Source organism: Diplotaxodon limnothrissa, linkage group LG17 (genome assembly GCF_057381915.1).
Source record: "Diplotaxodon limnothrissa isolate DT_005_m linkage group LG17, D_limnothrissa_male_GT1.1, whole genome shotgun sequence".
In the NCBI taxonomy this organism is placed as follows: domain Eukaryota; kingdom Metazoa; phylum Chordata; class Actinopteri; order Cichliformes; family Cichlidae; genus Diplotaxodon; species Diplotaxodon limnothrissa.
In genome coordinates, this window is record NC_140612.1 from 3,149,189 (window position 1) to 3,165,068 (window position 15,880).

The 15,880-nt window shown below is 39.7% G+C and overlaps 1 protein-coding gene across 1 annotated transcript in view; it reads left to right on the forward strand.

The window, feature by feature from the left end:
* Window positions 1-601: 601 nt before the first annotated feature.
* The window catches only part of zdhhc17 (zDHHC palmitoyltransferase 17), a 35,259-nt gene continuing 19,980 nt past the window's right edge, over window positions 602-15,880 (forward strand). The window contains exons 1-3 of the mRNA XM_085376720.1: window positions 602-669; window positions 13,938-14,041; window positions 14,590-14,712. Of these exons, the coding sequence (XP_085232846.1) occupies window positions 607-669; window positions 13,938-14,041; window positions 14,590-14,712 (290 nt within the window). The 5' untranslated portion in view covers window positions 602-606. The remainder of the gene's footprint in view (window positions 670-13,937; window positions 14,042-14,589; window positions 14,713-15,880) is intronic.

Consider the following 15,880-nt stretch of genomic DNA (forward strand, 5'->3'; position numbering starts at 1 on the left):
TTCAAATGTTACTGTTATGTAAAAAGAAACCACATAAAAGTAAAAGGACTGCAGTGTCACCACTGTTTAACATCCTTCCCCCTGTTGGGCCACCAGACCAGTACATTAGACATTTTACTGGCTGCTTGTATAATTTTAGTAGCCCACAAAAAAAAATCCAATTTAATAAATTTTTATCCTACTATACAAATATATATTTTACATTGTAAACCTATCTCAGAAAAAATAGTAACTAAAACATACAAAATCAATGTGGCAGTCAATCACGTGCTACTCTGCTGCAGGTACTGCTGCTGGTTTTTCCAGCAACCCTGAAAAAGATGAGAGGATGGATGGATGGAAAACAAACCATCATCCTTACACTTCCCACCCCCAGAACGGGGTACTAACACAAAAACCCCCGAATAATTTTATAGGAAACATAATAAATCACAGTAAATATATTTTTGCTGTACAACTTTAGACATCCTTTCTATTATGTGCTGTGACCTGTACATCACCAGTGTTTCTGACAGATCCTCTCTTCTCTTCCTCCCCTCCTCCTCGACTGTTCCCCCCTGCACTGCCTCCTGTTTCCCACAATGCTCAGCGAGCATCACCACCAAGATGGCCGACGCTATGGAGGAATATGAGAAAGAAGCTGGCTGCGTCCCTATTCTCCATCCTGAGGTATGGTCACTTGGGTTCACGCCTTCGGACGAACACATGAACGCAAAGTAAAGGCGTCACCTCGCCCTGCGTGCCGGTGGCTCTGTGTTTTCCCCTTTCTTTCTTTTTTTGGAAAACCCGATGCCCCCTGCAAAACCACCGGTGGGGGGGTGGCAGCCAGCTAACGATGCTAAAGGTGCTAGCGCTAGCCCCCTCTCGCTGCTGCATAGCCTTTAACGCTGGGCAGATGTTCGTGTCATTGGTAACAAGCCAGGTTGTGTTTTCCCTGGAAGTGATCGTACAGCGAGTAAACAAGCCTGTAGTCTCCGTTTCAGTTCATGTGGGAAGAAGTAAGGTTACTGATTAATCTTGTACGACGTTAGCTTTGTAGCTAAACTGACAGGACTCACGCTAGCTGCTGTGATGTATATGTAGTATAGGTGGGTATGAAGCTGTTGTGTACTGTCGGTTGTTATAATAATAATATTAATATTAATAAAGTGTGAACAGCTAAAAATGGAGATTTAAAAACTGCACTCTGTGCATACAACCAGTTAGCTAACACAGAGGTAACAGTTGTCAGTAATGGTGTTTGTGTAGGAGCGGACCACCCGGGTCACAATGCTTTCTGTCACCTAATATCATTAGACATGGTAAGTTATTACTGGGCTGGTTGTAACTCCCTATATTACCGTAAATACTGTACCTCAGTAGAGATGTGAGGTGTTCCAGTGTTTCCTTTCTGTTAATATTCCACAACAATTCAGAGGGAAATGGCACGTTTCACTTCACTACATTTATCTGACAGCTTTTCTAATGGACGAGTTTTCTTTACACAGAACATATTAAGACTTGTTGTTGTTTTATTAACTAGAGATGTCCTAATATGTGAGGCAAACACTGGTGTTGCCCTGTTGGTCAGTGTTTATTGTGTCACATAAGTTGTGCATTGATTAGTTTTTAGGAGCTATTGTATCCAGAGCCAAAACAATTATTTGACTAGTCAAACAGCTGGTTCCAAACATTTGCTGGTTCCAGCTGTCATGTTCAAAAGTTGTAGTCGAATGTCAGTTTTTGAACTGAACAGTCAGCTAATGCAGAAAGCAATTAAAAACACTTAAAATTATTAAAAAGATATATATATAGTCTGCATTGAGTAATTGTTGCTCTTTGTAAGCTGTTTTTTTGGTTAATGCTTACATTTACAAGCACAGAACTATTAAATGTGTCCTTTTACTTAAAGAATCTGAATACTTCATCCGCCTATGTATTTTTGTAATATATCAAGATGAACTAATTATTATTATTTTTGTTAATAATAGAGGATAATTTGTGACATACTTGTCTAACTGAAGAAGTATTAAAGTGTTAACTAATTAGCTAGCCTGAATGCAGCATATTTGTAGAAAGTTTGTCCATTTACCTAGATCTTTAAGTTGCAAATCTATTCAAGGCCAAGGTGACCAGCTTACCATTATTTAGCATTGTAGAAAGTCACGTTTAAGGAGTGCTATATAACAATTTAACATTTCATACCTCAGGGTAGTGGTATATTTTGTTAGGTTAGCTATTGAACACAGCCTGTCATTAGTTGCCATCTGTGCTTGACAGGTAATCTAATCATCAGGGAGAGTTTTGTTTGAATGTAATGCAGTCTGGTAATGCTTCAGTGACGGATGGCTTGCTTTTCACTCTCAACAGTTCTTTTTTCCTTTTTTTGCTGGCCAGCAGGTCAAGCAGGCTTGTTTACCCTCAACCATGCTCAGTAACTGTTAAAGCTGGCAGTGAAAAGACTTCATATCTTAAATGTCTCCAAGATGCTGGCAGGATGAGTTGATGTACTTGGGCTGGTGATCCAAATAGTAAAATTCAAGCTCTGAATTTACGAATCTTCTTCAGATATTGGGCCAGTTAGAGCTCAAATAGTAATATTGCATGAACAGGCAAGTGGCCACTTTTGAATGGGTTTGCATGAAGGAGTCAGTGTTCTGCTGTCTTTTGACTGATCCTAGGTTCTTTACAATATTAAAGACTATTTTGCCGTACACCCAGCAGTGAACTATAATACCACTTTCAGTAGTAAGAGCAGGAATGATGGCAGACTTGCAGTTTAATAAAACCATGTGGTTAATAAACTGCTTTTGGAGCTTGAAGAGTTCAACAGTGGTCTAGTTCATCTTTATCATTGGAACATAATCCCAAACTGGGGCAGAGACAGTTTTCTGGTGTACTAGTCCCATCACATTGTCCCCAGCAACTGCGGTTGCTGTCTTTCTCAGCTGTCCTGCCTGTTTCAATAGTAGAGATTGACCTATAAGGGCCCTATCATACAGTAGTATGCAAAAGTTTGGGCACCCCTGATAATTTCCATGATTTTTCTTCAGAAATCATTGGTTGTTTGGATCAGCAATTTCAGTTAAATATATCATATAGCAGACAAACACAATGATATTTGAGAAGTGAAATGAAATTTATAGGATTTACAGAAAGTGTGCAATTGTTACTTAAACAAAATTAGGCAGGTGCAAAAATTTGGGCACCCCTGCCATTTTATTGATTTGAATGCTTTTAGCACTAATTATTGGAACACAACATTTGTTTAGTAAACTCATTGACCCTTGACCTACATACACAGGTGAATCCAATCATGATCAGTCAAAGAGTATTTAAGGTAACCAATTGCAAGTTTTCCTCCTCTTTGAATCTTCTCTGAAGAGTGGCAACATGGGAGTCTCAAAACAACTCTCAAATGACCTGAAAAAAAAGTTCAACTATTCAGCGCAATTTGCACAAGGAGATGCTGTGTGGGAGAGTAATGCAGAAGAAGCCTTTACTGCGCACATGCCACAAACACAGTCGTTTGAAGTATGCTAGAGCACATTTGGACTAGCCACTTTCATTTTGGAATAAGGTGCTGTGTGGACTGATGAAACTAAAATTGAGTTATTTGGACATAAGAAGAGGCGGTGTGCATTGTGGAAACATAACACAGCATTCCAAGAGAAACACTTGCTACCCACAGTAAAATTTGGTGGCAGTCCATCATGCTGTGGGGCTCTGTGTCCAGTGCAGGTACTGGGAATCTTGTTAAAGTTGATGGTCACATGGATTCCAGTCAATACCAGCAGATTCTTGAAAACAATGTTCAAGAATCAGTGACGAAGTTGAAATTGTGCCGGGGTTGGATATTTCACCAAGACAACAACCCTAAAAACTGCTCAAAATCTACTAGGGCTGCCACAAACGATTATTTTGATAGTCGACTAGTCACCGATTATTTTTGCGATTAGTCGACTAATCAGATCATCGTCCACTGAACGTAAAACGTACAGCTTATTGCACCAGCAGCATCTGCTCTTATATAACTATCATTAGCTTACAGCTTTAAGTGTTTAAGTTCTTCTACTGTCTCCAAAAGGAAGTCATTTAAAATACCCAACTTTAGAGCAGTAAAAAGCATGTTTACTGCTTGTTGCAAAAATGCTTTTGCCTTAAGGATAGTTCCCCTCTTTGAGCTGTTTGGACTGACAGCTGCCCAGACACAGGTAGCTCTATCACTTTCTGCTAGGCTTTATCTCTGCTTGAATTTGGGTGAGTCACTGAGCTGGACTTCACCCCTGTGTTTCTGTGTGTGAAATTCTCATGTTTTACTTGTCTGATAATTAACAGTAATTAGCCGTGCATTACACTTTATGGATACAGCTTGCTAAGCAAGCTAGCATTTCCTCATAAGTCAACATTCCATCTTTTTGTCCAAGTATGGTTACTTTTGGCTTAAAAAAAACCAACAACATTAATGCTGAGCCTAGAACTGATAGGTGATGTCACAGTGGCCAATCATGGATGCTTTCCGTGCTCTAAATGTTGCATTTCAGACAGCTTGTTAACGCTGGATCTGTATGTTGCCATCAAGTCCAGATATCTTTAATATACCGCTCTCAGGCACACAGGTGGGGAAGAGAAATTAAATTGGCTTGGTTTGAGTGGTGGCACAAAGGACCAGTATAAGATAAATAAAGATTATTTTGAATTTAATTGGAAGCAAAGCAAAGCATAAGTATATTTGACAGTACTGAAACTCATCTGGATGTTTAATATCTCAGTGTTCTTTCACTGTTCTCTCAGACCCTATCAGATGCATTCATTGTGTATGAAAGCTGTATGGACTGGAGAGTTTATTTTAAAACTCACTAAACTGACTCAAGTATGAGCCTCCAACTCATAATTTGCAGTCTGGAGACTGCATTTATAGACATTTAAGTGATAATAGACAAAAACATCCCTTGAAAAGGTGAAGGGCAAGTGGTTTTCTCACACAAAGCAGGTGGTCTTTCTGTGTTGTCAGGATTATGTGCATCCACACCCACTGGTTCCTCCATTTAAATACATAAACAGAGTACTGCTTTTCTCCTCTTTTCCTTTCTTGTGTGATAGATTGAATGCTTCCTCTCTGTGATGGTGTAACAGTGAGCTGTACAATGCCATAATGAGCTTGCTGTTACTATTATTGCAGATTATACTTGGTAAAGATAAGATTTAAAAAATTAAAGACTCTCCTCATTAATGGAAATGAAATGAGGAGAACCCTCGTCTTATTTTCTCCCCTAACACAGTCCTTCCTGCGTGTTTGTGTGGAGTTGCCACTTTCAGACTAACTTAGTGAATAATCATTCTGTGCTCACTGCAAGTAAGCTAGCACTTTTATTATATGCAGGAAGAGAAGGCCAGCTAAAGTTCAAACCAACCAATAGAAGAGATTGCGATAGGTAAAAATGTGCTCATTACTTTTATATATTAAAGCTGATAAAGTTTTCCATTCAATAATAAAGGCAAGAACACAGCTGGGTCTCTCTTTGTCTAAACGTGGTCTTTCTCAATTCTGTGTGCCATGAATTCTGTGTTGTTTCCTGCTGCATCATTGCTCAGGAGCTGTCACAAAATGACCTTTGGCTTCACATCTACATGTCACCAGTAGTAACTCATCATAAACTGTGTTTTTCCTGTATACATAAGTAGGCTTGGCTTGAATTTGCTCCTCTCTTTAGCACAATCTGAGTCATTCTGTAGATCATGAAGAGCCGAGCAAGTCTAAATGTGTGAGACACCTGAAATCAAGCATCAAGTTTAGTTGTATACTTAGAAAGTCCTCTATTTTGCTTTTATTTTGCTTTGAACCAGCTCAGCCTGCCACTTGGAAATTTCCTCTCTTGAGGAATGTAAACAATAAAGGGTTATCTTATTTGGAAATTCAAATTAGTGTTGTTTTGTCCATAAAGCACTCATAAAGGTTGATGACATGCTCAGCTACTTGCAGTGGTAACTTGGAAAATGCTTGGAGCCTTCTTATTATTTCTCTCATAAAAATGGTGTTTCTCCTCTGCCCCGCTTCCTGATCCATGCATTCAAACTGTGTCTTGAATATTAAATTAACTCCTTGAAATAGCTCTAATTGCAGACGAAACCCAATTGTGATCTATGGCTATAGCCAGACAGAACTCCGGTCTTGGCAAACTAGGCGTTGCAGATGCGATACAATTTTTGCCTAATGCACTTCAGATTAAAATCAAATTGCTGGCCTCATACTTTGATTTGATTCCCTTTATTGAAGTATTACTACAGTTATGTCAACTGATTTTGTTGATTCTACTGTCATAATACCTGCTTATTTTTAATAGTGATACTGTCCAAGGCACATGATCACCACCACCCCCTGTAGAACTGTTGCCATATGTCCTACCAACCAGCTCCACTAACAGAAGCCAAGTGTCCGCCCTCAAAGGATAAGGTTTCAACCTTAAATCAATGGCATTAGTGAAGTAGATGCTGTTTAACTGGTAATGTTATCCCGCCTTCCTCCTACCTAACTGTTGTATTCATCACAAGTCAGCAGGTACACAATGAGGAAGCTTAAAGAGGCACAGGCTGCAATTATCACTAGAGTCACAAATGTCATCCTCGGCTTTTTTTTTTCTGATGCCAGGAGAGACAGAGATGGTGGGGGTGGCCACAGAGACATGCGAGGGGTCAAAGGTTACTCACAAAGAAAGAGATGGTGCTGGAGAAAGTGATGTAACATCTGGTGTCTGTGAGTCTATAGATGAGCCCGCTCTTCCCGCTTCCCTCCGCTAACAGGAAAGCAGATTCCTTAACAGAATTGCACACAACTGAATATTCAGGCTTTGAGTTTCACATTTAGTATCCGGCTTCTGTTTGTCAGCCAAACAGAAAAAAAAAAGTTCAGTGCAGTCATGATCATATTTAAATAATTTTCAGCAGCTCTTTACTCCCACTTTTTTATTTCCTCCCCTTGGCAGTTGGACTAAACTGAGGAACACATGGGGTTATGTGGATTTGTCAAATGACTAAACCTTGGCAGTGAAAGTACAAATGAATTTTGGCAGCTTTGATGCTCCTAAAATAGAAAGAAAAAAGCAGCAAGTAGTCACCTTCATATCTCTGCTCCACCCTCGTCTTCTATCCTCTCCCTCAACCTGATTTACCATGTAAAACAAAGTTATAGGTTGTAGCTTGTTTTTCCTTCCCTCATCACTGTTTGAATGGTGGTCTCTCTGATGATTTGCAGTGCCTGAGATTTAGGAACCATAGAGAACTGCCTCAATCTAAAGAAAGCAACATGATTTCCTTTCCGAAACCCTAGACTTAGTTGTATTTGTTTTTAGTGCTACGTTTTTTGCACTTGATACGTATGGCTGATGTTAATATTGCTAATACTGGTTTTTGAGGCCTGGTTCGAAAAGCAGACAATGCCATATTGCTGTATGTTAAGCCAGACAAAGTAAATAATACCATTTACTGTAACAGGGCTAGAAGAAGAAGGTTCCGAGTGTTTGGAGTTTACATTTACTCGTCCTAGTTTCCTGCCACAGTCCAGAGGCACATGTGTTTGGTTAATTGCTGATTACAAATGTGAGTGAGAATAATGATCTGCCTCTTTGTGTTAGCCCTGTGATGGACTGTTGACCTATCCAGTGTGTACCCCACCTCTCACCCTGTGACAGCTGGGCTAGACTCCAGGCGCCCCTGCTACCATGAACTAGATAAAAAGCAAAGAGGTTGGATGGTTGCATTTATGCTTTATTTTCTGAAAGCCATAAGTAGGCTTGGATACTACTATGGTATACCAGGGTATTTAGAAATTTTGATGGTAAAGTTTTTAATACCATCAAAAAACACAAGTAGGGCTGCCACAAACGATTATTTTGATAGTCGACTAGTCACCGATTATTTTTGCGATTAGTCGACTAATCAGATCATCATCCAGCAATAAGCTGTACGTTTTACAATAAGCTGTAAAACGTACAGCTTATTGCACCAGCAGCATCTGCTCTTATATAACTATCATTAGCTTACAGCTTTAAGTGTTTAAGGTCTGTGCTAACTAAAAATAAAGACAAGATGATAGTTTATTGAATTTTAATGACATTTGCAGATTGTTTCGGTGAAGTTTAATAAACTCTTGCCATCTAAAATATAACAGGACACCGGAGTAAATTCTCGAGCATCTCAAAAAAAGCCAAACAATAACATTTTTAAGTTATCTAAGTCAGTGGTCCCCAACCCCTGGGCCTCGGACCGGTACCGGTCCGTGAGTCGTTTGGTACCGGGCCGCGAGAGTTGAGGCTCAGGTGTGAAATGTATGGTTTTCAGGGTCTTTATCGGTATTCAGCGTCATTTTGTTATCGTTTTTATCGTTAACTCTGGTCTTTTCACGTGTGTTATGAATAAATCTTCTTTTTTTCGGTACCGGTACTGGTTTTATTTTGTTGTATTTATCCGCGACACCTTAAAGGCCGGTCCGTGAAAATATTGTCGGGCATAAACCGGTCCGTGGTGCAAAAAAGGTTGGAGACCGCTGCTCTAAGTGACTTATGTATCATGTTTAACCTGAGTAGCGAAAGACGGCGGTGGGTTTGAAAACGATTTGCCGGGAGTCCGGTGTTCTCACCGGCTCTAGTGAGCCTTGAACCCCGGCTAGCTATCGAGCTAGTGGGTAACAGACGTCTCCGAAAACGTCGGAGCGCTTTGGAAATATGCGGTGTCTTGATAAACTGAGCAGATATTTGAGGTTTACACAGCTACATTCTCGCCTGAAAATATGTTAAATGTTTATTTTGTGACCCAGAAAGAATAATAAGAGTAATATTACAACTAACTAGCTGCCGCCATTGTTGGAAACTGAGCAGGGCTGCGCTATGAATTCTGGGACACAGTTTCTTCTTCTTCGGGGTTTAATGGCAGCTGGCATCCTTGTACATGCAGTGCTGCCATCTTCTGTTTCAGTCCGTTATTACACTCTTAAACCCTACTACTTATTCCTGCGTCTTTTGGGATCTCAAAGCTTCAAACGACGCGTCGACTATTAAATTAGTCGTCGACGATTTTGATAGTCGACGTAATCGTGTCTAGTCGACTAATCGTGGCAACCCTAAACACAAGTGCTTCTTATTTTATTAAACAGATGTGAAGATGCCATGTTGAGGTCATGTGTTGTAGTGCGCTTCATAAAAATGCCATTACCATCAACTCTACTTTGTCAAACAGTCATCTGAGCTCTTTGGGCTTTAAAGGATGGACACAGTGATCACTCAACCAAGTGCTCTGGTTGATTGGTTTTATAAGACTATCCCACCATATGTTTCATAAATGTCTGGAAGATATAAATAAATAGATAGCACTGAGTGCTAGCACAGGAAAATATGTTTATTGCTCATGCAGTTCAACAAAAAGATTCAGAGAATGCTGTTCAAAAGACGATCACGTGTGGACACTTTGTACATATTTTTTGTATTAATTATACGTCGCTGCTCAGTAGTGTTTAGGGCGACCGCTGGCAGGCTGCAGTCACAGCTGTCACTGGCAGATTTACTCAGCTCTGATGCATCTAACTCTGTGGGCTAATCAAAATAAAGTAAATTGTGATTTTTGTCTTGTAGCTCAGCATGCTACTGTTTGTACAGATGGCTCTATGGGAAAAGAAGCATCTCACTGAGCTGTGTATTCTTTTTTAAATTGTTATAAACTAGTGAAGTTCTTATATTCTTGTTAAACAAACCTGTCTGTATTGCTTTTTCCTGTGCACTTTTCTCCTTTTCCCGAAGGTGGGAGACACACGGGTTCCACAGATAGATCCCTGTGACTCTGTAGGGAAGTTAAAGCTAAACACTGAACATAATCATGAGCTTGTAGTCCCTGTGGCCACTGAGATCTCACCTCAAGCTACCTAGCAGCTCTACACAGGTCTGTCGTATCCTCAGCCACCTCCCCAGAGGATGCCTCATTATTTCTCAATCTTAAGTGCGTGGCAGCAGCAGCACAGCCAAAAAGACATGAAAGGCTGTGTAAAAGTCAAACCATGGGATTTTAAGGTGGTAATGTTGCTGGAATACTGTAAGGTTGGTATCTCTTCCTGAGACATGATCGCAGTTTAGACTCTAAATTTCATACATAATTTGTTTCTCTCTCTGCCTTGTGTTTATGTCCTTTTTCATTTTAAAAGGTCTTAAAAGCAATGAAGAAGAAGCAGCTTACCCCAGTTTAACATTGGGCTCAGTGCCCACTCTCAAAGTTACGAGTCTCACTGGCTAAAGGCAGAGTGGAAGCCTCTGTGTTTACCAGATGCAGCTCTCATTTCCGGGTGATCGAGGCTAATTGTGGTTTCTGAGGCGTTACCATGGAGGCTAATTGAATGTGAGTAGCACAGTCACCACATCCATGTGACAGAAGAGATCCTCAGCAGCTGCAGGACACAACAAGCTGGTCTCCTGCTGCTTTTATTCTCTTTTTATAATTGAATACTGTGATTAGCTATTTATATAAAAGCTGAAGTGTTCTGGAGCACTACACTGTGTGTCTGCATTTCCAGGAGCCTGTCCCCTGCAGTGCACTGCGTCCTAAACTTGTTTCTGTCACAGTGGTCTTTTCAAAGCCTTTTTGGCCTTTATGGGCCAGATATGCTTGCTGCATTGGTCACGGTGCATGCAATCAGTGACATTGCTGCAGCTCCTCAGTGTCAGTGCTGAGGGTGCAAGTAAGTTTAGAAAATGTGTTCAAATGAAGGCCCATGCAGACACATTTTCTCCTTAAGTCATCTGTTTTCATCTCTTGTTGAAACAAATTTATGAAATGAATCTTGACTGACGTCTTTATCATGTAGTTCTGTTGCAAATGTCTACAGAACAGTTGTTGTCCTCGCTGATCTTACATGCTTACTTCATAGCATTTGGTTATAGTCATCTAATTCCCCGTCCAAGTTTTTACTCCACTGCAAGTTTTGTTCTATATGTATTTTGTCACTTGTGCCCTTGTTGACCCTGCTGTTGTCGGATAATGACCATCTGTTTATGTTTTTGCAGCTTGAACCAAGCCAAACCAAAACTGCATCTAAGAATCAGTAAACAACTGTTTATGTGTGGTGTGGTATCTTGAACGTTTTCCCAGTATTCCAACCCAGTGGGGATATTTCCTTCTTCTTTTTTTGCCTTTACGTTGTTGGTGGCAATATCTGGACTTACTTGGACTCAAACATGAACAGAAGTTTGGTGTGACTGGCAGATCACCTTTTTGGTCGTTATGACCACATTTCAAACAAATGTCCAAAGAAAATACAGTGAAGTGATGTCATTTCATTTCCAAAAAAGGCAAGTCTGGTAGTAATTCTAGATAATATTGTCAGGGTTGCAGTACACTTGATGGCCTGTGTCCTCTCATCTTTTGACAGTTTTGAATTTGACACAGTTTGTTGTCAACTTTCGTCAAACAAGTCTGTGCACAAACAATAACATGAGGCAAAATGGATCCATGCTTTCATACTCTTTACAGCTAATTCTGCTCCTGCTCTCCAAATGTTGTTCTCCGAATGTAGTCTCAGTTTACTGATCTTAGGAGTAGCACCTGATGTGTCTTCATCTGCTTCAAGGTTCATCCTGTTGTTCATTCAGAGATGCACTTCTCCATTCCTTGGTTTAACAAGTGGTTTTTTTTGAGTTACTGTTGCCGTCCTATTGGCTCAAAGAAGTCTGGCCTGCTCTGCCCTCTGATTTCTGATATTTACAAGTCTTTTTCGCCTTTACAAATACCATCATGCTACCTAGTTACTCGACTCCATGCTGTCCAAGTCCAACTTCTTAGAGGGACAAATGGCGCTCAGCCCCACGAGATTGAGAAACGGGTGGCTGTGGCTCTGGAGAGCAGGTCGTCTACTGTTCGGAGGGTTGGTGGTTCGATCCCTGGCTCCCCCTAGTCTGCATGCCAAATATCCTTGGGCAAAGTATTAACCTCAAGTTGCTGTCCAGTGCATCCATCGAAGTATGAATATGTCTGAATGGTAGTTAGTAAAACTTAAAAGCATAGAAGACAGTGCTTGTGTGAGTAGGTGATGGGTGGTATGAGCGCTTTGAGTACTCCGGAGATTAGAAAAGCACTATGTAAGAATCAGTCCATTTACCAGTTTGAGCAAACAAGTTCAAGACGATCTGTCTGTAGTCATTGATTTTTGTCAGATTCTTTTATTGCTACTGTATTGACGGTGCTTACGGTCTTTAGTAGGGCTGAACGATTATGGAAAATAATCTAATTGCGATTTTTTTGCCCCAATATTGCGATTGCGATGCGATATGCGATTATTTTTTAAGGTCTTTGTCTTCTGTATTATTAAACAAAGACAAGCAATACATCATATAGTATGGCCAATACTATATTACATTAATTTTAAACTGTTCTTTCCTGGAAGACAGACCTCTGTTATGATGACATGAGGTGATGCATGAATTGATGACTGACATTTTTATTTAACTTCTTCAATCACAACAGTATATTTGAACATACACAATAGTTTATTTTTAGCTTACAAACATCTGAGCATAAAGTGCTGACAAGGAACCCTGGTGTAAACATTAAAATGAAAGTCAGTACAATGTGCAGATTGCAGAAATATACATAAACAAAATCAGTGGCTTTACCACACTCAGTTTTTCGACATCTGTGAACTACTAGACAGTCATTCAATTAAAAAATAATATTAAATAAATAAAACTAATAAATAAAAAATACACACATCTTACTGATCTCTGCAGTCAGTAACATTACACATAAAGTGCAAACATAATAGCAATTGTATAAACACACACACAAACACGCCTTTAAAATTTAAAGGCGTGAAATTGGACGGTCTAGTTCTGATTAGCGTCACCGCTGTCTCGGTGGAGTTTAATAAACTCGGCCGTCTGCTTCTTGCTATCTAAAATATAACCAGACACTGGTGTAAATTCTCGACTGTCTCATACTTCTGTTTAATAAGTTTTCTGTTTGACGTTTAGTCAGCTGTGTGAAAACCAAGGAGGAACCCACCCGGGGGATTAATAAAGTTTTATTTTATCTAATCTAATAACTTTAATCTCAGCCAAACCGATTTACTCACGAACAAACAAAACACTGAAAAAAGCCCAACAATAACATTTTTAGGTTGTCTAAGTGACTTATATATTACGTTTAACCCGAGCAGCGAAACTCCGCGGTGATCTGAAAATGATGTGCCGGGAGTTGTGCCGTTCTCGGCCGCATCAGTAACCCTCGAGCTCCCGGCTAGCTGTCGAGCTGGTGGGTAGCAGACGCCTCTGAAAACGTCGAAGCACTTTTGCAAATATGGGATATCTTGATAAACCGAGCAGATATTTGATGTTTACACAACTACTTTCTCGCCTGAAAATATTTTAAAAGTTTATTTTGTGACCCAGAAAGATTAGTATGAGTAATTTTAAAACTTAGTAGCGGCCGCCATTGCTGGAAACTGGAGTTTGGCTGGGCCGCGCTATGAATTCTGGGATATGGTAGTAATTTGGACAGCCTTCGGCGCGTCGCTGTGACGTAATCGGTCTACAAATGCGGCCTCAGGAGGATGCAGCCCATGAATTTGGACATGTCCAGAGTATAATCGCAGCCTTTGCGGTTAGAAAATTGCACTTGATCATGTCGCAATATTATCGCAAATGCGATATATCGTTCAGCCCTAGTCTTTAGCTCCTTTTTAGCATGATAAGAAGAGTCACATGTTATTCTGCAGCCTTGCTTAATAGCATTGTTTTACTCCCAGAGATTCTAAACTCTTCAGCTTTTTGCTATAAAATTGTCAGTATCGTGATGTGAGCTCTGATCCCTGGACTTGCTTTTTTTTATTAATTGGAAATTTACAATTTTAGTACAAAAATCCTGTGATGTCACCTCAAACATAGGCAGGAACTTAACTGTCTTTTGTCCTCCCTGTTTACTTGTAGGAAATCAAACCCCAGAGTCATTACAATCACGGCTACAGTGAGAATGTCAGCCGTAAAAACCACGTGGATGACTACAGCACCTGGGACATTGTCAAAGCCACACAGTAAGTGGATTGTGTGTGTTACTGTTATCACACCAGTGTGACTTATGAAGGTGACATTGTTGTCTAGTTACCAGCTGGTCTAATAGGAGCCCGCATCTTTGCGTGTTTGTTTCTGTGTTTTTGTGTTGTCAACATACCGCAGGTTTTAAATCTGAAGCCCACCATGTTTTCATCTGTGGTTTTCTGATTCACTGTATGTAAAGAAAGTCATTTGCAAGGTCAGGACATGAGATGACTTATTGTTGGGAAGAGACGAAGCTTGAAAATATGTTCCTGATGGAAAAAAAGATATATATAGCTCTGAGTGGCTGTAACACTGGATACTAGATTTATGTTATTTTGATTTGAGGTTGAGATTATTCACTTGCCATTTTATGCCACAGTGTGGGTGTCTTGTTTGGGTGTTTGCTTTTTTTTATTTTCCAGTTTTGTGTGCAGATTTTCTCAGCATCTCTTAGTTTTATGTATTTCACGCTGTGTTTGTTTATGTTTGTGCATTTGTATATCTGGCATTTGTACATACTTTAATCCTCCCCCCTCTGCCTTAGGTACGGCATCTTCGAGCGCTGCAGGGAGTTGGTGGAGGCAGGTTTCGATGTTCGGCAGCCAGACAAAGAAAACGTAACGCTCCTTCACTGGGCCGCCATCAACAACAGGATAGACTTGGTCAAGTGAGTTAATTCAGATCATGTGTTGAGGTTGTCAGGTAGTCAGAGATTACAGTGTAGCTCTTTGGTCAACTCAACAAAATGTACAAGACATCTTCTGGTTTCATATAAAGAACTGAATTGAAGAAACCAAAACCAAGTTAGTCTTACACATTTCAATATTTTTGTAAAACTGTAATAGTTCGCACCCAGTGAGTCAAACAATGGCATTGTTTCTATTTGTGTTGATCTCCATTCGTTCATTTACGTTTTCATCTTGCTTTTCATTTTATTGACTTCCACTTCCTTTTTAATAGTTTATGTTGATGCAGTAAAATATGTGGATATTCATTACCTGCGGTGCCATTTACAGGATTATAAACTACAACTATAATTAGTTTCAGGTATGGAGGCAGCCTTTCACAGTATATCCCATCACATTGCCATTGACCTCTGTAATATACTTCTACGCTTATTTGTCAGCTGCTTTATGAGTCTTCCTTTTTAGGTAAACTGGCATTAAAATGACAGGGAATTGTACTGGTGCACTTCCATGGACAGATGAGGCACAGATGTTGGGTTTAATGTAACTGCTCTTGACTCGGTGGCTGTGTTTGTGGTTGTGAACAGCAGGTCTCTTTCAAACTTGGCTCACCTGGTTTTCAGAGAACCCAGGTTACACCAGTAACCAAACTTTCAACTAAGAAAAATCTTTTTGATTATACTACACTGACAAACTTACAGTGTAATCAGATTAAATGCAGCATTTCTGCTTACAACAATGTGAAATACCTGCATATCTAGCAGGCTATGTAGCTTATAGACTTAAATATTTAAAGAATGACCTTTTCCTAAATGAATATAAATCTGATATTAAAATCTGATTTTATTTTTTGAAGCTTTAAAATGTGGTTGAACAGCCTTATAAATTAGCTTGTTTCTTATGAAAATTGTTTCTTTTTCAATCTTTTCGTTTAAGTGACACAATTTAAAAGTTTACGTTCAGTTTAAAACCTCACAAAAACATGTTTCAACTTGATTCTTAATAATGGAGAGATTGTCAAGATGCCAAATCTTGCCAAGTTGGTCGAGCATTTCGAGTGCCAGGTTGTAAATAAAAATAGTGAAAGAACTGTGTTGAGCAACCATAAAAGACTGAAGAGGGGATTTATATTTCTTATACAGCCACACC